The sequence below is a fragment of the Brassica napus genome, chromosome A9 (assembly GCF_020379485.1).
Source record: "Brassica napus cultivar Da-Ae chromosome A9, Da-Ae, whole genome shotgun sequence".
NCBI classification, from domain to species: Eukaryota; Viridiplantae; Streptophyta; class Magnoliopsida; order Brassicales; family Brassicaceae; genus Brassica; species Brassica napus.
Window position 1 is genome coordinate 38,824,061 of NC_063442.1, and position 12,121 is coordinate 38,836,181.

General features: G+C 33.4%; 2 protein-coding genes across 2 annotated transcripts; both read left to right on the forward strand.

Moving 5' to 3' along the window:
• The first annotated feature begins 4,904 nt into the window (after window positions 1-4,904).
• LOC125578215 lies at window positions 4,905-8,148 on the forward strand. Its single transcript, XM_048740560.1, has 3 exons — window positions 4,905-7,228; window positions 7,301-7,400; window positions 7,474-8,148. The coding sequence occupies exons 1-3, from the start codon at window positions 4,905-4,907 to the stop codon at window positions 8,146-8,148; spliced, it is 3,099 nt and encodes a 1,032-aa protein (XP_048596517.1).
• A 219-nt stretch (window positions 8,149-8,367) lies between these two features.
• On the forward strand, window positions 8,368-10,137 carry LOC111211652. Its single transcript, XM_048741472.1, has 5 exons — window positions 8,368-8,689; window positions 8,779-8,908; window positions 8,981-9,280; window positions 9,358-9,564; window positions 9,634-10,137. Exons 2-5 carry the CDS (start codon window positions 8,822-8,824, stop codon window positions 9,931-9,933), a joined length of 894 nt encoding a protein of 297 aa, XP_048597429.1. The 5' UTR covers window positions 8,368-8,689; window positions 8,779-8,821; the 3' UTR covers window positions 9,934-10,137.
• The last annotated feature ends 1,984 nt before the right edge of the window (window positions 10,138-12,121 follow it).

The following is a 12,121-nucleotide window of genomic DNA, read 5'->3' on the forward strand; positions in this document are numbered from 1 at the left end:
GGAAATTTAATATGGGGAAATCAGTATATATTTAGCAGAAAATATAAGATCTATTTAATTATATGTAGTATGCTTACACAATTTATCTAAATAAAAAATAGAGATTGTTAGTTTATATCAATAAGTTTTTTAAATGCCATCGTCAGAAAGAGTAAATGAAACGATAAGAGAGGACCAAAGGATCACAAGGCTTAGATTTGCCATACATAGGCGAAATTAATATATCCACTCGAGTAAAGACAAAGTATCGGTTAAATCCGGAGCATATTTTAATCATATAAGCTTTTGCATTAAAAAAAAAGATTAGCCCTCCTTGATAAAAAAAAAAAGATTAGCTTATTTTATTTTATTTTTTTGCCCGAATAGCTTATTTTATTTAAGAGACTTTTTTAATTTACAAGTTCAACGTCAAGGAGAGTCATGCGGGTCGTGGACGGCACACCAGCATCGGCTTCTTCTTCGTGTTTTGGTCCAAAACATGATTGGAGGATTATATAAAGTTATAAACCATACTATAATTCTCCAAAAAATTGTCAACAAAACTTGTCCCCATTATTTCCTATTAAAAGTTATTTTGTACTTCCAAGGCATTCTTGTTAGTAGTATGGTATTAAATGGTTATTACCCCTCTTTTGGGGAAGGTAGAAGCCTAAATACACGGAATAAGGAGTTGATGTTAAATACACGGAACCCTAAAAATTAGAAAAATATCTTAAATATCCAATACGATAGTTACAAATTCATGTTATTTATTTTAGATCATTTAATTATTTTTAATATTCAATGAATAGTTTAAAGACAAGATCAAAACTTTGTGTTATAGCTATTTTTGAATACAATTATTATATATTAAAATTTTAAATATTCAGGTGAAGGTCAGATTGAGATTGTAAATTAATTATATTTCGAATTCTAACTAAAGAAAGCCAAACCAGATAAAAAACCTTATATCTACAAAATTAAAAAATGAAATCTAAAAACATTGATCCTATCAATAAATTAGTACGTTCTATACCTGTTGGAAAAAAATCTCACATCAAAAAATTGAAATGAAATTAGATAATATAAATGAGTTGAGCCAATTTATTTAATGTCAATTTGTTCTAAGGGAAATATTTATAACATTTGGAGAAAAGAAAATTTCAAAAAAAAAAATTAGAGAAAAAAAAAAGAAAAAAGCAAATAGAGCACTACGCGTGGGTCCAATATTAGTTTTATGTTTCGATACTCATCTATCAACCGTAGGATGTTATTAATTTTGTAAATTCTGTTAAAATAAGCCAGTTAAACTGAGTAACATTATAGGAGACAACAAATGTATAAGAAGTTTGACACAACATGTAAAAAACAATACAAACGTACCTTAACCCTTGAGTCCTCTTAAATGGTTAATGATAATACATAAGAGGGTTTTTAGTAATTAAACCCCTCAACTAAAAATGAATCGTAAAAAAAACCCTCAACTAAAAATCTTGTGAAATAAACCCTCAACTTTAGTTCCGTTAACATATGTTACCCTCCGTTTAAAAAACCGTGACGGAGGGTGACATATGTTAACGGTTTATAAGTTGAGGGTTTATTTCACTGGATTTTTAGTTGAAGGTTTTTTTCACGATTCATCTTTAGTTGAGGGGTTTTATCACTAAAAGTCATTAAATGTTATTAAATTATTTATTATCATTTTTACATTGTTTTAAGATTTATAAGCCTTTAAAACTAATTTATAAATTTTAATACATTAATATATTTGTATATTAATTTATACATCTTAAATTAATAATTTTTAACACTACTTACAACTTATTATAATTTTGAAATATTAAATTATTTGATATTTGGAAATAGTGATATAAAAAAATTTGTGTGTTTATATCGTCATTGTCAAATATAAAATAATTGAAAGTTTCTAAGTTATATTAAGTCTTAAGTAGTGTCGAGATAATTCATCCATAAAGTCAATCTTTCTATTTAGAGTATGACGCATTTTTTCCTATTTTCATGATTTCTGTCATCCGGCTCATACTTCTCCCCCTTCAAAATAATGCATGATTATTTTTATTCTCATTGATTTCTGAATAACTACATTATATTTTTATTTTCTTGATCAATAATATATTTGAAACATAAAGTAATACAATAAATCAAGAACAATATAGGAAAATAGGAAAGTATGAGCCTCATGACGAAAATCATGAAAATAAAAAAAAGTACGTCATACTCCAAATAGAAAGATTGACTTCATGGATGAATTATCCTCAACACTACTAAGACTTAATATAACTTAGAAACTTTCAATTATTTGATATTTGAAAATGACGATATAAACACACAATTTTTTTTATATCACTATTGCCAAATATCAAATAATTTACTATTTTGAAGTTATAATAAGTTGTAAATCGTGTTGAAAATTATTAATTTAAGATGTATAAATTAATTTTATAATAGATTAATGTATTAAAAATATACATTAGTTTTAAAGGCTTACAAATCAATCTAAAACAATGTATAAATGGATAATAAATAACCTAAAAACCCTTTAATGACTTTTAGTGATAAAACCCCTCAACTATTTTTGAATCGTAAAAAAAAAACCTCAACTAAGTTTTCAACATTATAAACCCTCAACTTATAAACCGTTAACATATGTCACCCTCCGTGACGGGTTTTTAGACGGAGGGTAACATATGTTAACGGAACTAAAGTTGAGGGTTTATTTCACAGGATTTTTAGTTGAGGGTTTTTTTTACGATTCATCTTTAGTTGAGGGGTTTAATTACTAAAAACCCTACATAAGAAAACTAAACATACATACACTATTAATATACTATAATGAATTATCATTAAAATGAATCATTATCAAGGAGAAATCATGGAAGGTGGGTGGCAGAAAATTACTAAGGTTGAGTGAGTCAATACACTCGGCCACGACCTTTGATCGATTTTTTTTAACATTTTGTACCATATATTTGCAAGAAATAAAGTCAAATTAGTTTTCCTCTTTCGTCCACTGCGTATGTTATCTCGCCTCTTTCTTTATTTTTTATATTCAACTGGATATTTCTGTATTTCATAGAATATATTAACGACATTTCTCTTTCTTTTTTTTGTTAAGAAATTACCAACATTTCTCATAAATCAGTAGAGTGTATTCCATGGTTTTTGACATTTACATTGTTTTTTTCTCTAAAAAAAAGACATTTACATGTTTTTTAAAAAACGATCTACATATTTTCTTTAGCTGAAAAGGTTTTGTTTTGATGTAAAGAGTAAACTAATAATGTCCACTAATTCAGATGGAAGTATATAATATATACGAATATTTAATATTTTAATTTCATTTTTGTTATGTAGAAGCTATGAACCTCGGATCGGAGACCTATGTTAGTAAGTATTTTTAATACATGTTTCATGTATAGAAAACCCACAATTTTCGGTTTGTTTTGTTTTTCGTTTTAATGTTATATACATCATTTTCTTTAAGCAAAAAAAAAATTAAAAAAAAAATAAAACATCATTTTCTTTAGTCTAATGTTTATCTCGTTGAATATGTTTATGTTCACACAGCTACTTCTCCTAAACTGGAAAGACGTTCAAAATTTTGAAAATCAGTCGGTATCATGGTTTTGTATTCATACGATTAGATGGAGGAATAACTTTTGGTTAATGAGTTGGTTAACTTGTCACGTTCTCTTTTAGTTATACTTAAGTTATCTCAGAACCACTTAACCACCTCCAGCCACACCTCTTGCTTTTGCTTTTTTCAGGTATTAGGTTAAATAGTGCCAACAATTCGTTTCTGTTTATTTTCCAAATATTTTATATTTTCTTAAGTATCGAAAGAATTTCAAACGTTCTGCCATAATCTGCCCGCTGCTCGAAGTCAATCTTTAGAGTTCATTTTTATGGTGTCCAAAATCAAATCAAATTTGTAATTGGTCAGTTTTATTGTTATTCTCCATGTCTAGCAGACAAATTCAAATTGTAGCTACTAGGATTTGGAAAAGAATGTTGGGTTTTCGGCTCTAGCCTAATGCCATGTGTAACGTGTTATAGGCTGCAGGCATATTTTCTTGTTTTATGGGCCGAATGGAGTATCAGTCCAAACGAAGATTGAAATGTGTTATATAAAACACATGTTCTCGTCCAGGTTTTCTTAGGTTAACAATAACAAAGAAACGACAATCAGAATTGAGATGAATAAGACAAGAGAAAGCACTACAACAAAACATAGTGAATTCTAACCAATTTTCTGACCACTTAAGTTGGTCAAAACCGTTTCCGACCATAAACTGATCATTTAATGACGATCTAAATAAATGGACAAAAAGTGATCGGAAATTACTGACCAAAAAAATTGGTTAAAAAATGGTCAGTAATTTGTGACTGAATTTTGACCACATTATAATTGTCAGAATATTGGTCAGAAACTAATCAGAAAGTGGTCAGTTATTTTAAAAAGTTTAGCCGTTCCCAACGGTTGGGACAGTGGTCGGAAAATGATCAAAAAATATGATTTTTCATTTACTTTGCCAACTAGCCGTTAGTCGTATATCATCTATATAAGGCATTTGATTCATTTGTAATCTACAGACAGATTCAAAGTCAAGAAAACAACACTGAAAATGTCTTCACATATTTTTAACTTTCGTAGATGGATGTACGATCAATGGGATTCAAATGGGCAAATTTCAAAAGAGTTTGCGGAAGGGCTGAACGAGTTCATGCGTTTTGCTGGAAATCAAGAGATTACTTTGAGAGAAGGTAAGACGTTTTGTCCTTGTATTCGTTGCGATAATAGTAAATTCATTCCTATTGAAAGAGTATGGAATCATTTGTATCAATATGGATTTACACCTAATTATAAAATATGGTATTTTCATGGGGAAGTTGATACTGGAAATATGCCTAGTACTAGTGAATATGTGCCGGTTAATTTAGAAGAACCTAGAATGGTAGTTGAATCTAGTGATACAATGCAAATGGTAAACGATGCATTTCGTGAAAACATCTCTTCGTTTATAGAAGACGGAGAGAGAGTTGAGGAACCAAATTTAGAAGCAAGGAGATTTTTTGATATGTTGGATGCAGCTAAGCATCCAATATATGAGGGTTGTAAAAAAGATCATTCTCCTTTATCGGCTGCAACTAGGATGATGACCATAAAATCAGATTTTAATTTGGCAGAAGATTGTGTAGATGCAATTGCTGATTTTGTGAAAGATTATCTTCCCGAAGATAATATGTGTCCAGCTTCTTACGACGAGGTCGATAAACTTGTTTCGGGTCTAGGTTTGCCATTTCAAATGATAGACGTTTGCATCGACAACTGTATGATTTACTGGAAAGTCGATGCGAACTACTTAGCATGTAAATTTTGTGGTAAACCCCGATTTAAGGTCACTAGTGGAAGAGCTAAGGTTCCATATAAACGTATGTGGTATTTGCCATTAGCTGATAGGCTTAAAAGGTTATATCAATCGGAACGCACAGCAAGTGCTATGAGATGGCATAAAGAGCACTCAAGTGAAGGAGAAATTGTGCATCCCTCAGATGCAAAAGCATGGAAGCACTTTCAATCAGTTTATGAGGAATTTGCATCAGAGAGCAGAAACGTCTACCTTGGATTATGTACTGATGGTTTTAACCCATTTGGAAAACATGGAAGGCAATATTCATTATGGCCAGTAATTGTCACACCTTACAATTTGCCCCCCTCTTTGTGCATGAAACGAGAGTTTCTATTTCTCACCATACTTGTTCCTGGTCCAGAACATCCCAAACGATCTCTAGATGTGTTCTTACAGCCGCTGATTTATGAGTTGCAAGAGTTATGGGCAAATGGTGTCGAAACATTTGACATTTCATGCAGACAGAACTTCAAGATGCATGCAGTGCTTATGTGGACTATCAGTGATTTTCCTGCATATGGAATGTTGTCTGGATGGACAACACATGGAAGGTTATCGTGTCCACATTGCCAGGATAGTACTGATGCATTTCAGTTGAAACATGGAAGAAAGACGTGTTGGTTTGATTGTCATAGAAGATTTCTACCAAGTTCACATCCTTATCGCCGAAGCCAGACATTGTTTACAAAGGGAAAAGTTGTTCATGATCCACCACCACCAGAGTTAGATGGTAACTATTTATTGAGGCAGATTGGAGATTTTGGGGCAGATACGACGGCTGAATGCGGTGGAAATGGGCATGGCCCAGTCGATGGTTATGGCGAGTATCATAACTGGCATAAAAAGAGTATTTTTTGGGATTTGCCGTATTGGAAAGACCATTTACTACGGCATAATCTAGACGTCATGCACATTGAAAAGAATTTTTTCGATAACATTATGAACACAGTTTTAAATGTCCAAGGGAAGACAAAAGACAACTTAAAGTCCAGACTAGACTTGCCTGGTATATGTGCACGAGAGGAGCTACATATTATGGCCAACGGAAAAGGTCCTACTCCCAAGTTTAGATTGAGTCCAGCTGCAAAGGAAGTGTTTATTCAGTGGCTATTAAGTAGCGTTAAATTCCCTGATGGATATGCTTCTAATCTAAGGAATTGTGTTGATAGTCAAGAAGAACGGTTATCTGGGATGAAAAGTCATGATTGCCATGTTTTCATGCAACGCTTACTTCCATTTGCATTTGCGGGACTCCTACCAAAAGATGTTCATGAAGCTATTGCTGGGATAAGTGCTTTTTTCCGAGATCTTTGCACAAGATCACTCACATTTGATGGAATTCGACAATTGGAGTCGAACATACCAATTATTCTTTGCAATCTTGAAAAGATTTTTCCACCATCTTTTTTTGATGTAATGGAACATCTAGCAATTCACCTTCCTAGAGAAGCAGAACTTGGTGGTCCAGTTCAATACAGGTGGATGTATCCCTTCGAGCGGTTTATGTTTCACTTGAAGAAAAAGGTCAAAAATTTAAGTAGAGTTGAGGGTTCTATTGTCGCTCAGACAATTAAAGAAGAAACATCAAACTTCTCTGCTTACTACTTTGCCCCACATATTCAAACAAAGAGTAGAAAACCGGGCCGTAATGACGATGGAGGAGAAAAGCCCCATTACATATCCGATGTTCCAGATATCTTTGCACAAGTAGGACGACTAAGTGGAAAACGCAAAAAACGCTGGTTAACAGATGAAGAGATTAGACACTTACATATGTATATTCTTCTCAACTGTGACGAACTACTGCAATACGAAAGGTATAATTTTTTTTTTTAAGTTGTGAATTTTTCACTTCCATAGAAAAATATTCTAAAAGTTTACTGTTGCAGGATCTATGATGCTCAACTAAGGGAGGCCTACCCGTACCACTCTGAAAATCAAATTTTAGCGATAAAACATATGGAATATGCAAACTGGTTGAAATTCTATGTAAGATCATCTTTAATTTATTTATATCATAATTTATTTGCAAACAGTTATTAATTACTAATTTTTGTTATAGGTGGGCATGTGTTTGACTAGGGGTGAAAAAATAGACAATTGGTTCGAGGAGTTAGTGGGTGGTCCTTTGTCACTAGCAGTGAGCTCACCAGCATATTTCACACGTGGTTATGCTTTTAAGGTGTCCCGTGAAGGAAATACTACACCAACGGTGAACTCTGGAATATTTGTGCAAGCTGGAGATACAACATATTATGGTCTTCTCAAAGAAATCTTAGAAGTTGAATATCCAGGAATCATAAATTTAAAATGCATATTGTTCCTATGCGATTGGTACAACCCACAGCTTGGAAGTGGTGTAAGGCATACTGAATTTGGTGTGATTGAGGTTAATTCATCAAAGAGACTCAACAAATATGATCCTTTCATCCTTGCATCACAAGCGGATCAAGTGTGCTATATTTGTTACCCTCGCATTAAGCACAAAAAAGATCCATGGGTAACAGTCACACATATTATTCCGAGGGGTAGAGTGTGCGGAATGTCTGAGAAGGACCCATTGCAGCAAACCTCAGTTGGTTTTGTAGGTTCGATTGATCATTCGGTGGAACCAATACCTTTGACTGATTTTGAAGAAGCAACATTGGAAAATATATTGGAGATTTCCGAAGAGGAGCTTAGTGAATTTGAAGAATGCACTGATTCAGCATCCTCAGAATATTCTGATTCTGAATAATCAATTTCACTGGTACGTTTTATGACATTAGTTTATTATGTATATAGTGACATGTTTTATTTTTAAATTAGAAACCTTTATTAAAAAAAACATTGTATCCAGTGTCCCTTTTTTTTAATAATGTAACTAAGATTAAAAAATATTTAAACGATGTCGTGTAGTGGGTTTTGGTGATAAAGTCAAATTACTTTAACCTATAATCTAAACTTCCTTTTAACTCTGTCGTCTCAGCTTCAGCGGCGGAGAAAAAAAAATTCTCAAGATTTATTCCATACGATGCCTACTCGAGAAGATTTTCTGCGTTATCTTCAACAAAATCCAGTTGGTGATGGAACACCAAGTTTTGTTGACACATTTCAGGGATTTGAGACTTACTTCTCTCAACCAAATCCGGGCAATACCAACTTCAGAGACATTCCATCCACTTCGACTCCTCCTACTGCAGCGCACATCCCTCAGATGACAGTAGATGATCTTCTGGGGCTCCTGGACGAGAGAGCCTCACTGTACTCGACCCACTAAGGCGTGGAAACGCTACTTGGTAAGTGTTATTTGATATAATTTTTTTGATTTTCAGTGACTTGTGGAAGTAAACTTCCATGACTTAAAGAATGATTTTTTTTTTTTTAGGTTTAAGCATGATAATGGGAAAATTTCGAAAGCTATATTAAAGATGATGAAATCTGACCTACCAGGACCATATCCTACTTATAAACATCTGCCTCGTGATGCAAAAACAAGATGGTTCAGAGCATTTGCGGTACTAAATTTATCACTGTAAATTTATCTTTTACTCTTTCTTCATTCACTATAAAGTTTCTTTACTTTCCAGCAACAATTTACTTGGGAACCGAGCATTACTGAAACCGTAAAAATTGCTTACGAGAAAAAGGCACAGAAATCTTTTTCAAGCAATTTGTGTGAATGGAAAGAAAAATGGAAGCTTAACAAAGATCCTCCGGAGTGGGTATCAGATGATAATTGGCTGGGTTACGACTTGATGTGGAAGGATGAAAAAGTCCAAGCAAAGTCTTCCACAAACTCTACCAACCGGAAAAGTGAGCGTGGTGGTTTTGGTATTGCAATACACAACACAGGGGCAAAATCCTATGAAAGGCGCAAAGACGAGATGGTAAATTATACTGTTAAATATACTTTGGCTAATTGTAGTTACTGTGGGTTGATTTTTTTGGTTTTCATTTTGGTAAGACCATTGATAATGGAGGGGAAGAGCCTGATATGCTAGCATTTCTTGCGGATGCACATCGAAGTCGCAAAACTGGTGACATTCTTGACAAAAAAGTGAAGCGGATTGTGGAGACTGTCAAGGAGAAGATAAACGATCAGCTAACTCAAGGTGGATCAACTGAGACAAACCTTCTTACCCAAGCACATATCAACAATCTGGTTTTAAAGGTTAAGTTAGTTAGTTTATTTTTTTTTTGCAAATCTTTGTGCTTTCCTTATATATTTCTCATTCTACAGGAAATCCCTGTCATTAAGGGTCACCGTTTTGGGTTTGGAACACTGCCGGACCCGGGACAAGTACCTTCTTCAGCTTCTTTCATGTCAAATTTGGACCAAGAAGAACAACTACGGATTGCAAACGAGAAGATAGCAATAGCTGATGAGAAGATTGCTATGGCAACAGAGAAGATTGTGACACTGGAGAATGACAAAGCTGAGAAAGATAAGGTTATACAGTATTTGCAAAACTTAGCATCTAAGGTTGTCAGCAAATTTCCAGATTTGCTTCAAGAAGATGAAGATGCAACTCAAGAATAAGTCTTATGCTTGTAGTCTTATGCTTGTAGAAGAAGAAGCTTTAGTAACAAACGTGTGTTACATATTATGCTTGTAGTTTTTTGGTTAAAGCTTTAGTAATGAACTCTATTGTAACTTTAACGGTTGTTTTAAGACTTTAGCAAAATATTTTGCTAAAACTATTTTAATGTTAAATGTTTAAGTAGGTTTCAAGTCTAAAATATATTTGATTTAGTCTTTTAGATTTTCATTGCAATTTTATTGATTAATAAATAATTAAATTAATTAATTTTATAAATGGTCAGAATTTCATCAAGAATAAATGATCACAAATTCGTCAAAAATTTTACAACAAAGAGGTCAATAAGTGGTCAGATATTTGTAGATAAAATTTGACAGTAATACGTTAGAAAATGGTCAGGAATTTTTGACCGTTTACCGACGATAATTTCTGATGACTTTTATGACCATTATTTTGGTCAAAAATATTTGACAATTTTCTGACCAAAATAAATTTCTGACGGAGCTTTTCCGACGACTTTATGTGGTCAGAGATTGGACAAAAACTCGTTGTTTTGACCAATTTCTATCGGATTTGGTGGTCAGAAATCATACTTTTCCTTGTAGTGAAGGAGACATAGCAGTGAACGCAATCTTGATTTACCCTTCTTTCTCTAGTCTATTTTGTACGCTCTATTGTAGTCTCTTGGTCATTGATTCTTATGGTAAACCTAAAGCCATAACAACGTCACATGTTGATCGGTGATTGTATTCTTTTTGATATAGTGGAATTTGGGATCATAAGTTCTTCTACTAGACATACTGCTTCAAGGTTGGGAACTAGTTTTCTCGACTGCAGTAGCGGAGGGTGTCACGACACCAGCTAAATCTTTATTTCAGCAGATTTGTTATGTGTCACTGAAGAATAACTAGTTTATAACTTCTACCTGATACTCCATACCAGAGTTCAAGTTCCATCTACTACTGATTTTTTCTTAAACTTACTTCTATATTGGGCCAAGTCTAATTTCTAACACACCTAATATCAAAGTCTGAGTCCGCCACTACTTGACTATGTTATTTACTTTCAAGCTACGCACTTAGTTCAAAAGTACTTTTAGTCGCAAGCAATCCTTAGGTCATAAATTTTGACAAGTGAGCATCCAAGTACTTGAATTTAAGTTAAAGGAAAAGACTCAGGGAAAGGGGTTTACAAGACGATACATATGATGTCTAGTGCTTGCATCGAGGTGGATGAGACTGCGCGTTATGGGAGGTTTGTGTGCTGGCACACTTCTGTGTTCTTAAAGAATTTTTAATAGATAACAATTGTTGAAAGATTTACCTGGTGAAAATAAAGAGTTGGAAGCTATTATGGTGGATCCATATAAGGGATTAGCAGAAATTTTAGATCTGGTCCAAGTATTTGATCCATTAAAGAGAAATCAGAAAAAGTAAAGAACCTAATAGTTTTGAATTTGGGAATAGAGTCTTAAGGAAGATTAAACATTGGAAACAGCATCAGCCATGTGGTGTACTTTGGATAGACTATACAAATTGATTTCTTTGCCTAGCATAATCTACTTACAACTCAGATTTTATAGTTTTAAGATGGCTGACTCCAAAGTATAGATGAGAGAACCTTGACGATTTTCTTAAGCTCGTGGAAGACTTAATTATGTAATTTACAAGTAGATGTATTACAAGAAGTTTACGCTATTTTATTGCTTAGTTCAGTGCCTCACAAGTATGATCAACTAAAAGAGACACAAAAGAATGAAAGAGACACCCTCAACCTAAATAAAGTCACATGAGCAACAAGGTCAAAAGAGCGAGAATTGATTGAAAGTGGAAAATTCTCGAGATCAGAAGTGTGAATTTACGTGGAAAGAGGCATATCATAACACATATGCAATAAAGGAAGTAAAAATCCATGGAAAGGACATTCCAAGAGTAGACATGATAGATTTAAGTCACGAAAAAAGTTTAACAATAATAACAAGTTGTCTTTCAATTGTGATAAAGAATGACATTGGAAGAGAGAGAGTTCCAAATGAAGGACAAGCAAACCAACCAATTCAGCAAACATGGCGGATGAACCAAAACAACCTTTGGTGTTAACTGCCAACACACAAGACATAATACAGGAATGGATCATGATTCATGGATTATTGGTGTTCTTTTCATATCACACCCAACAAAGCATTTT

Coding starts and splice junctions, on each gene's coding strand:
- LOC125578215 (XM_048740560.1), top strand. CDS start 4,905: ATGCCTAGTACTAGTGAATATGTGCCGGTTAATTTAGAAGAACCTAGA. Junction 7,229..7,300: donor GAACTACTGCAATACGAAAG/GTATAATTTTTT, acceptor TTACTGTTGCAG/GATCTATGATGCTCAACTAA. Junction 7,401..7,473: donor CAAACTGGTTGAAATTCTAT/GTAAGATCATCT, acceptor TTTTTGTTATAG/GTGGGCATGTGTTTGACTAG.
- LOC111211652 (XM_048741472.1), top strand. CDS start 8,822: ATGATGAAATCTGACCTACCAGGACCATATCCTACTTATAAACATCTG. Junction 8,909..8,980: donor GATGGTTCAGAGCATTTGCG/GTACTAAATTTA, acceptor TTTACTTTCCAG/CAACAATTTACTTGGGAACC. Junction 9,565..9,633: donor TCAACAATCTGGTTTTAAAG/GTTAAGTTAGTT, acceptor CTCATTCTACAG/GAAATCCCTGTCATTAAGGG.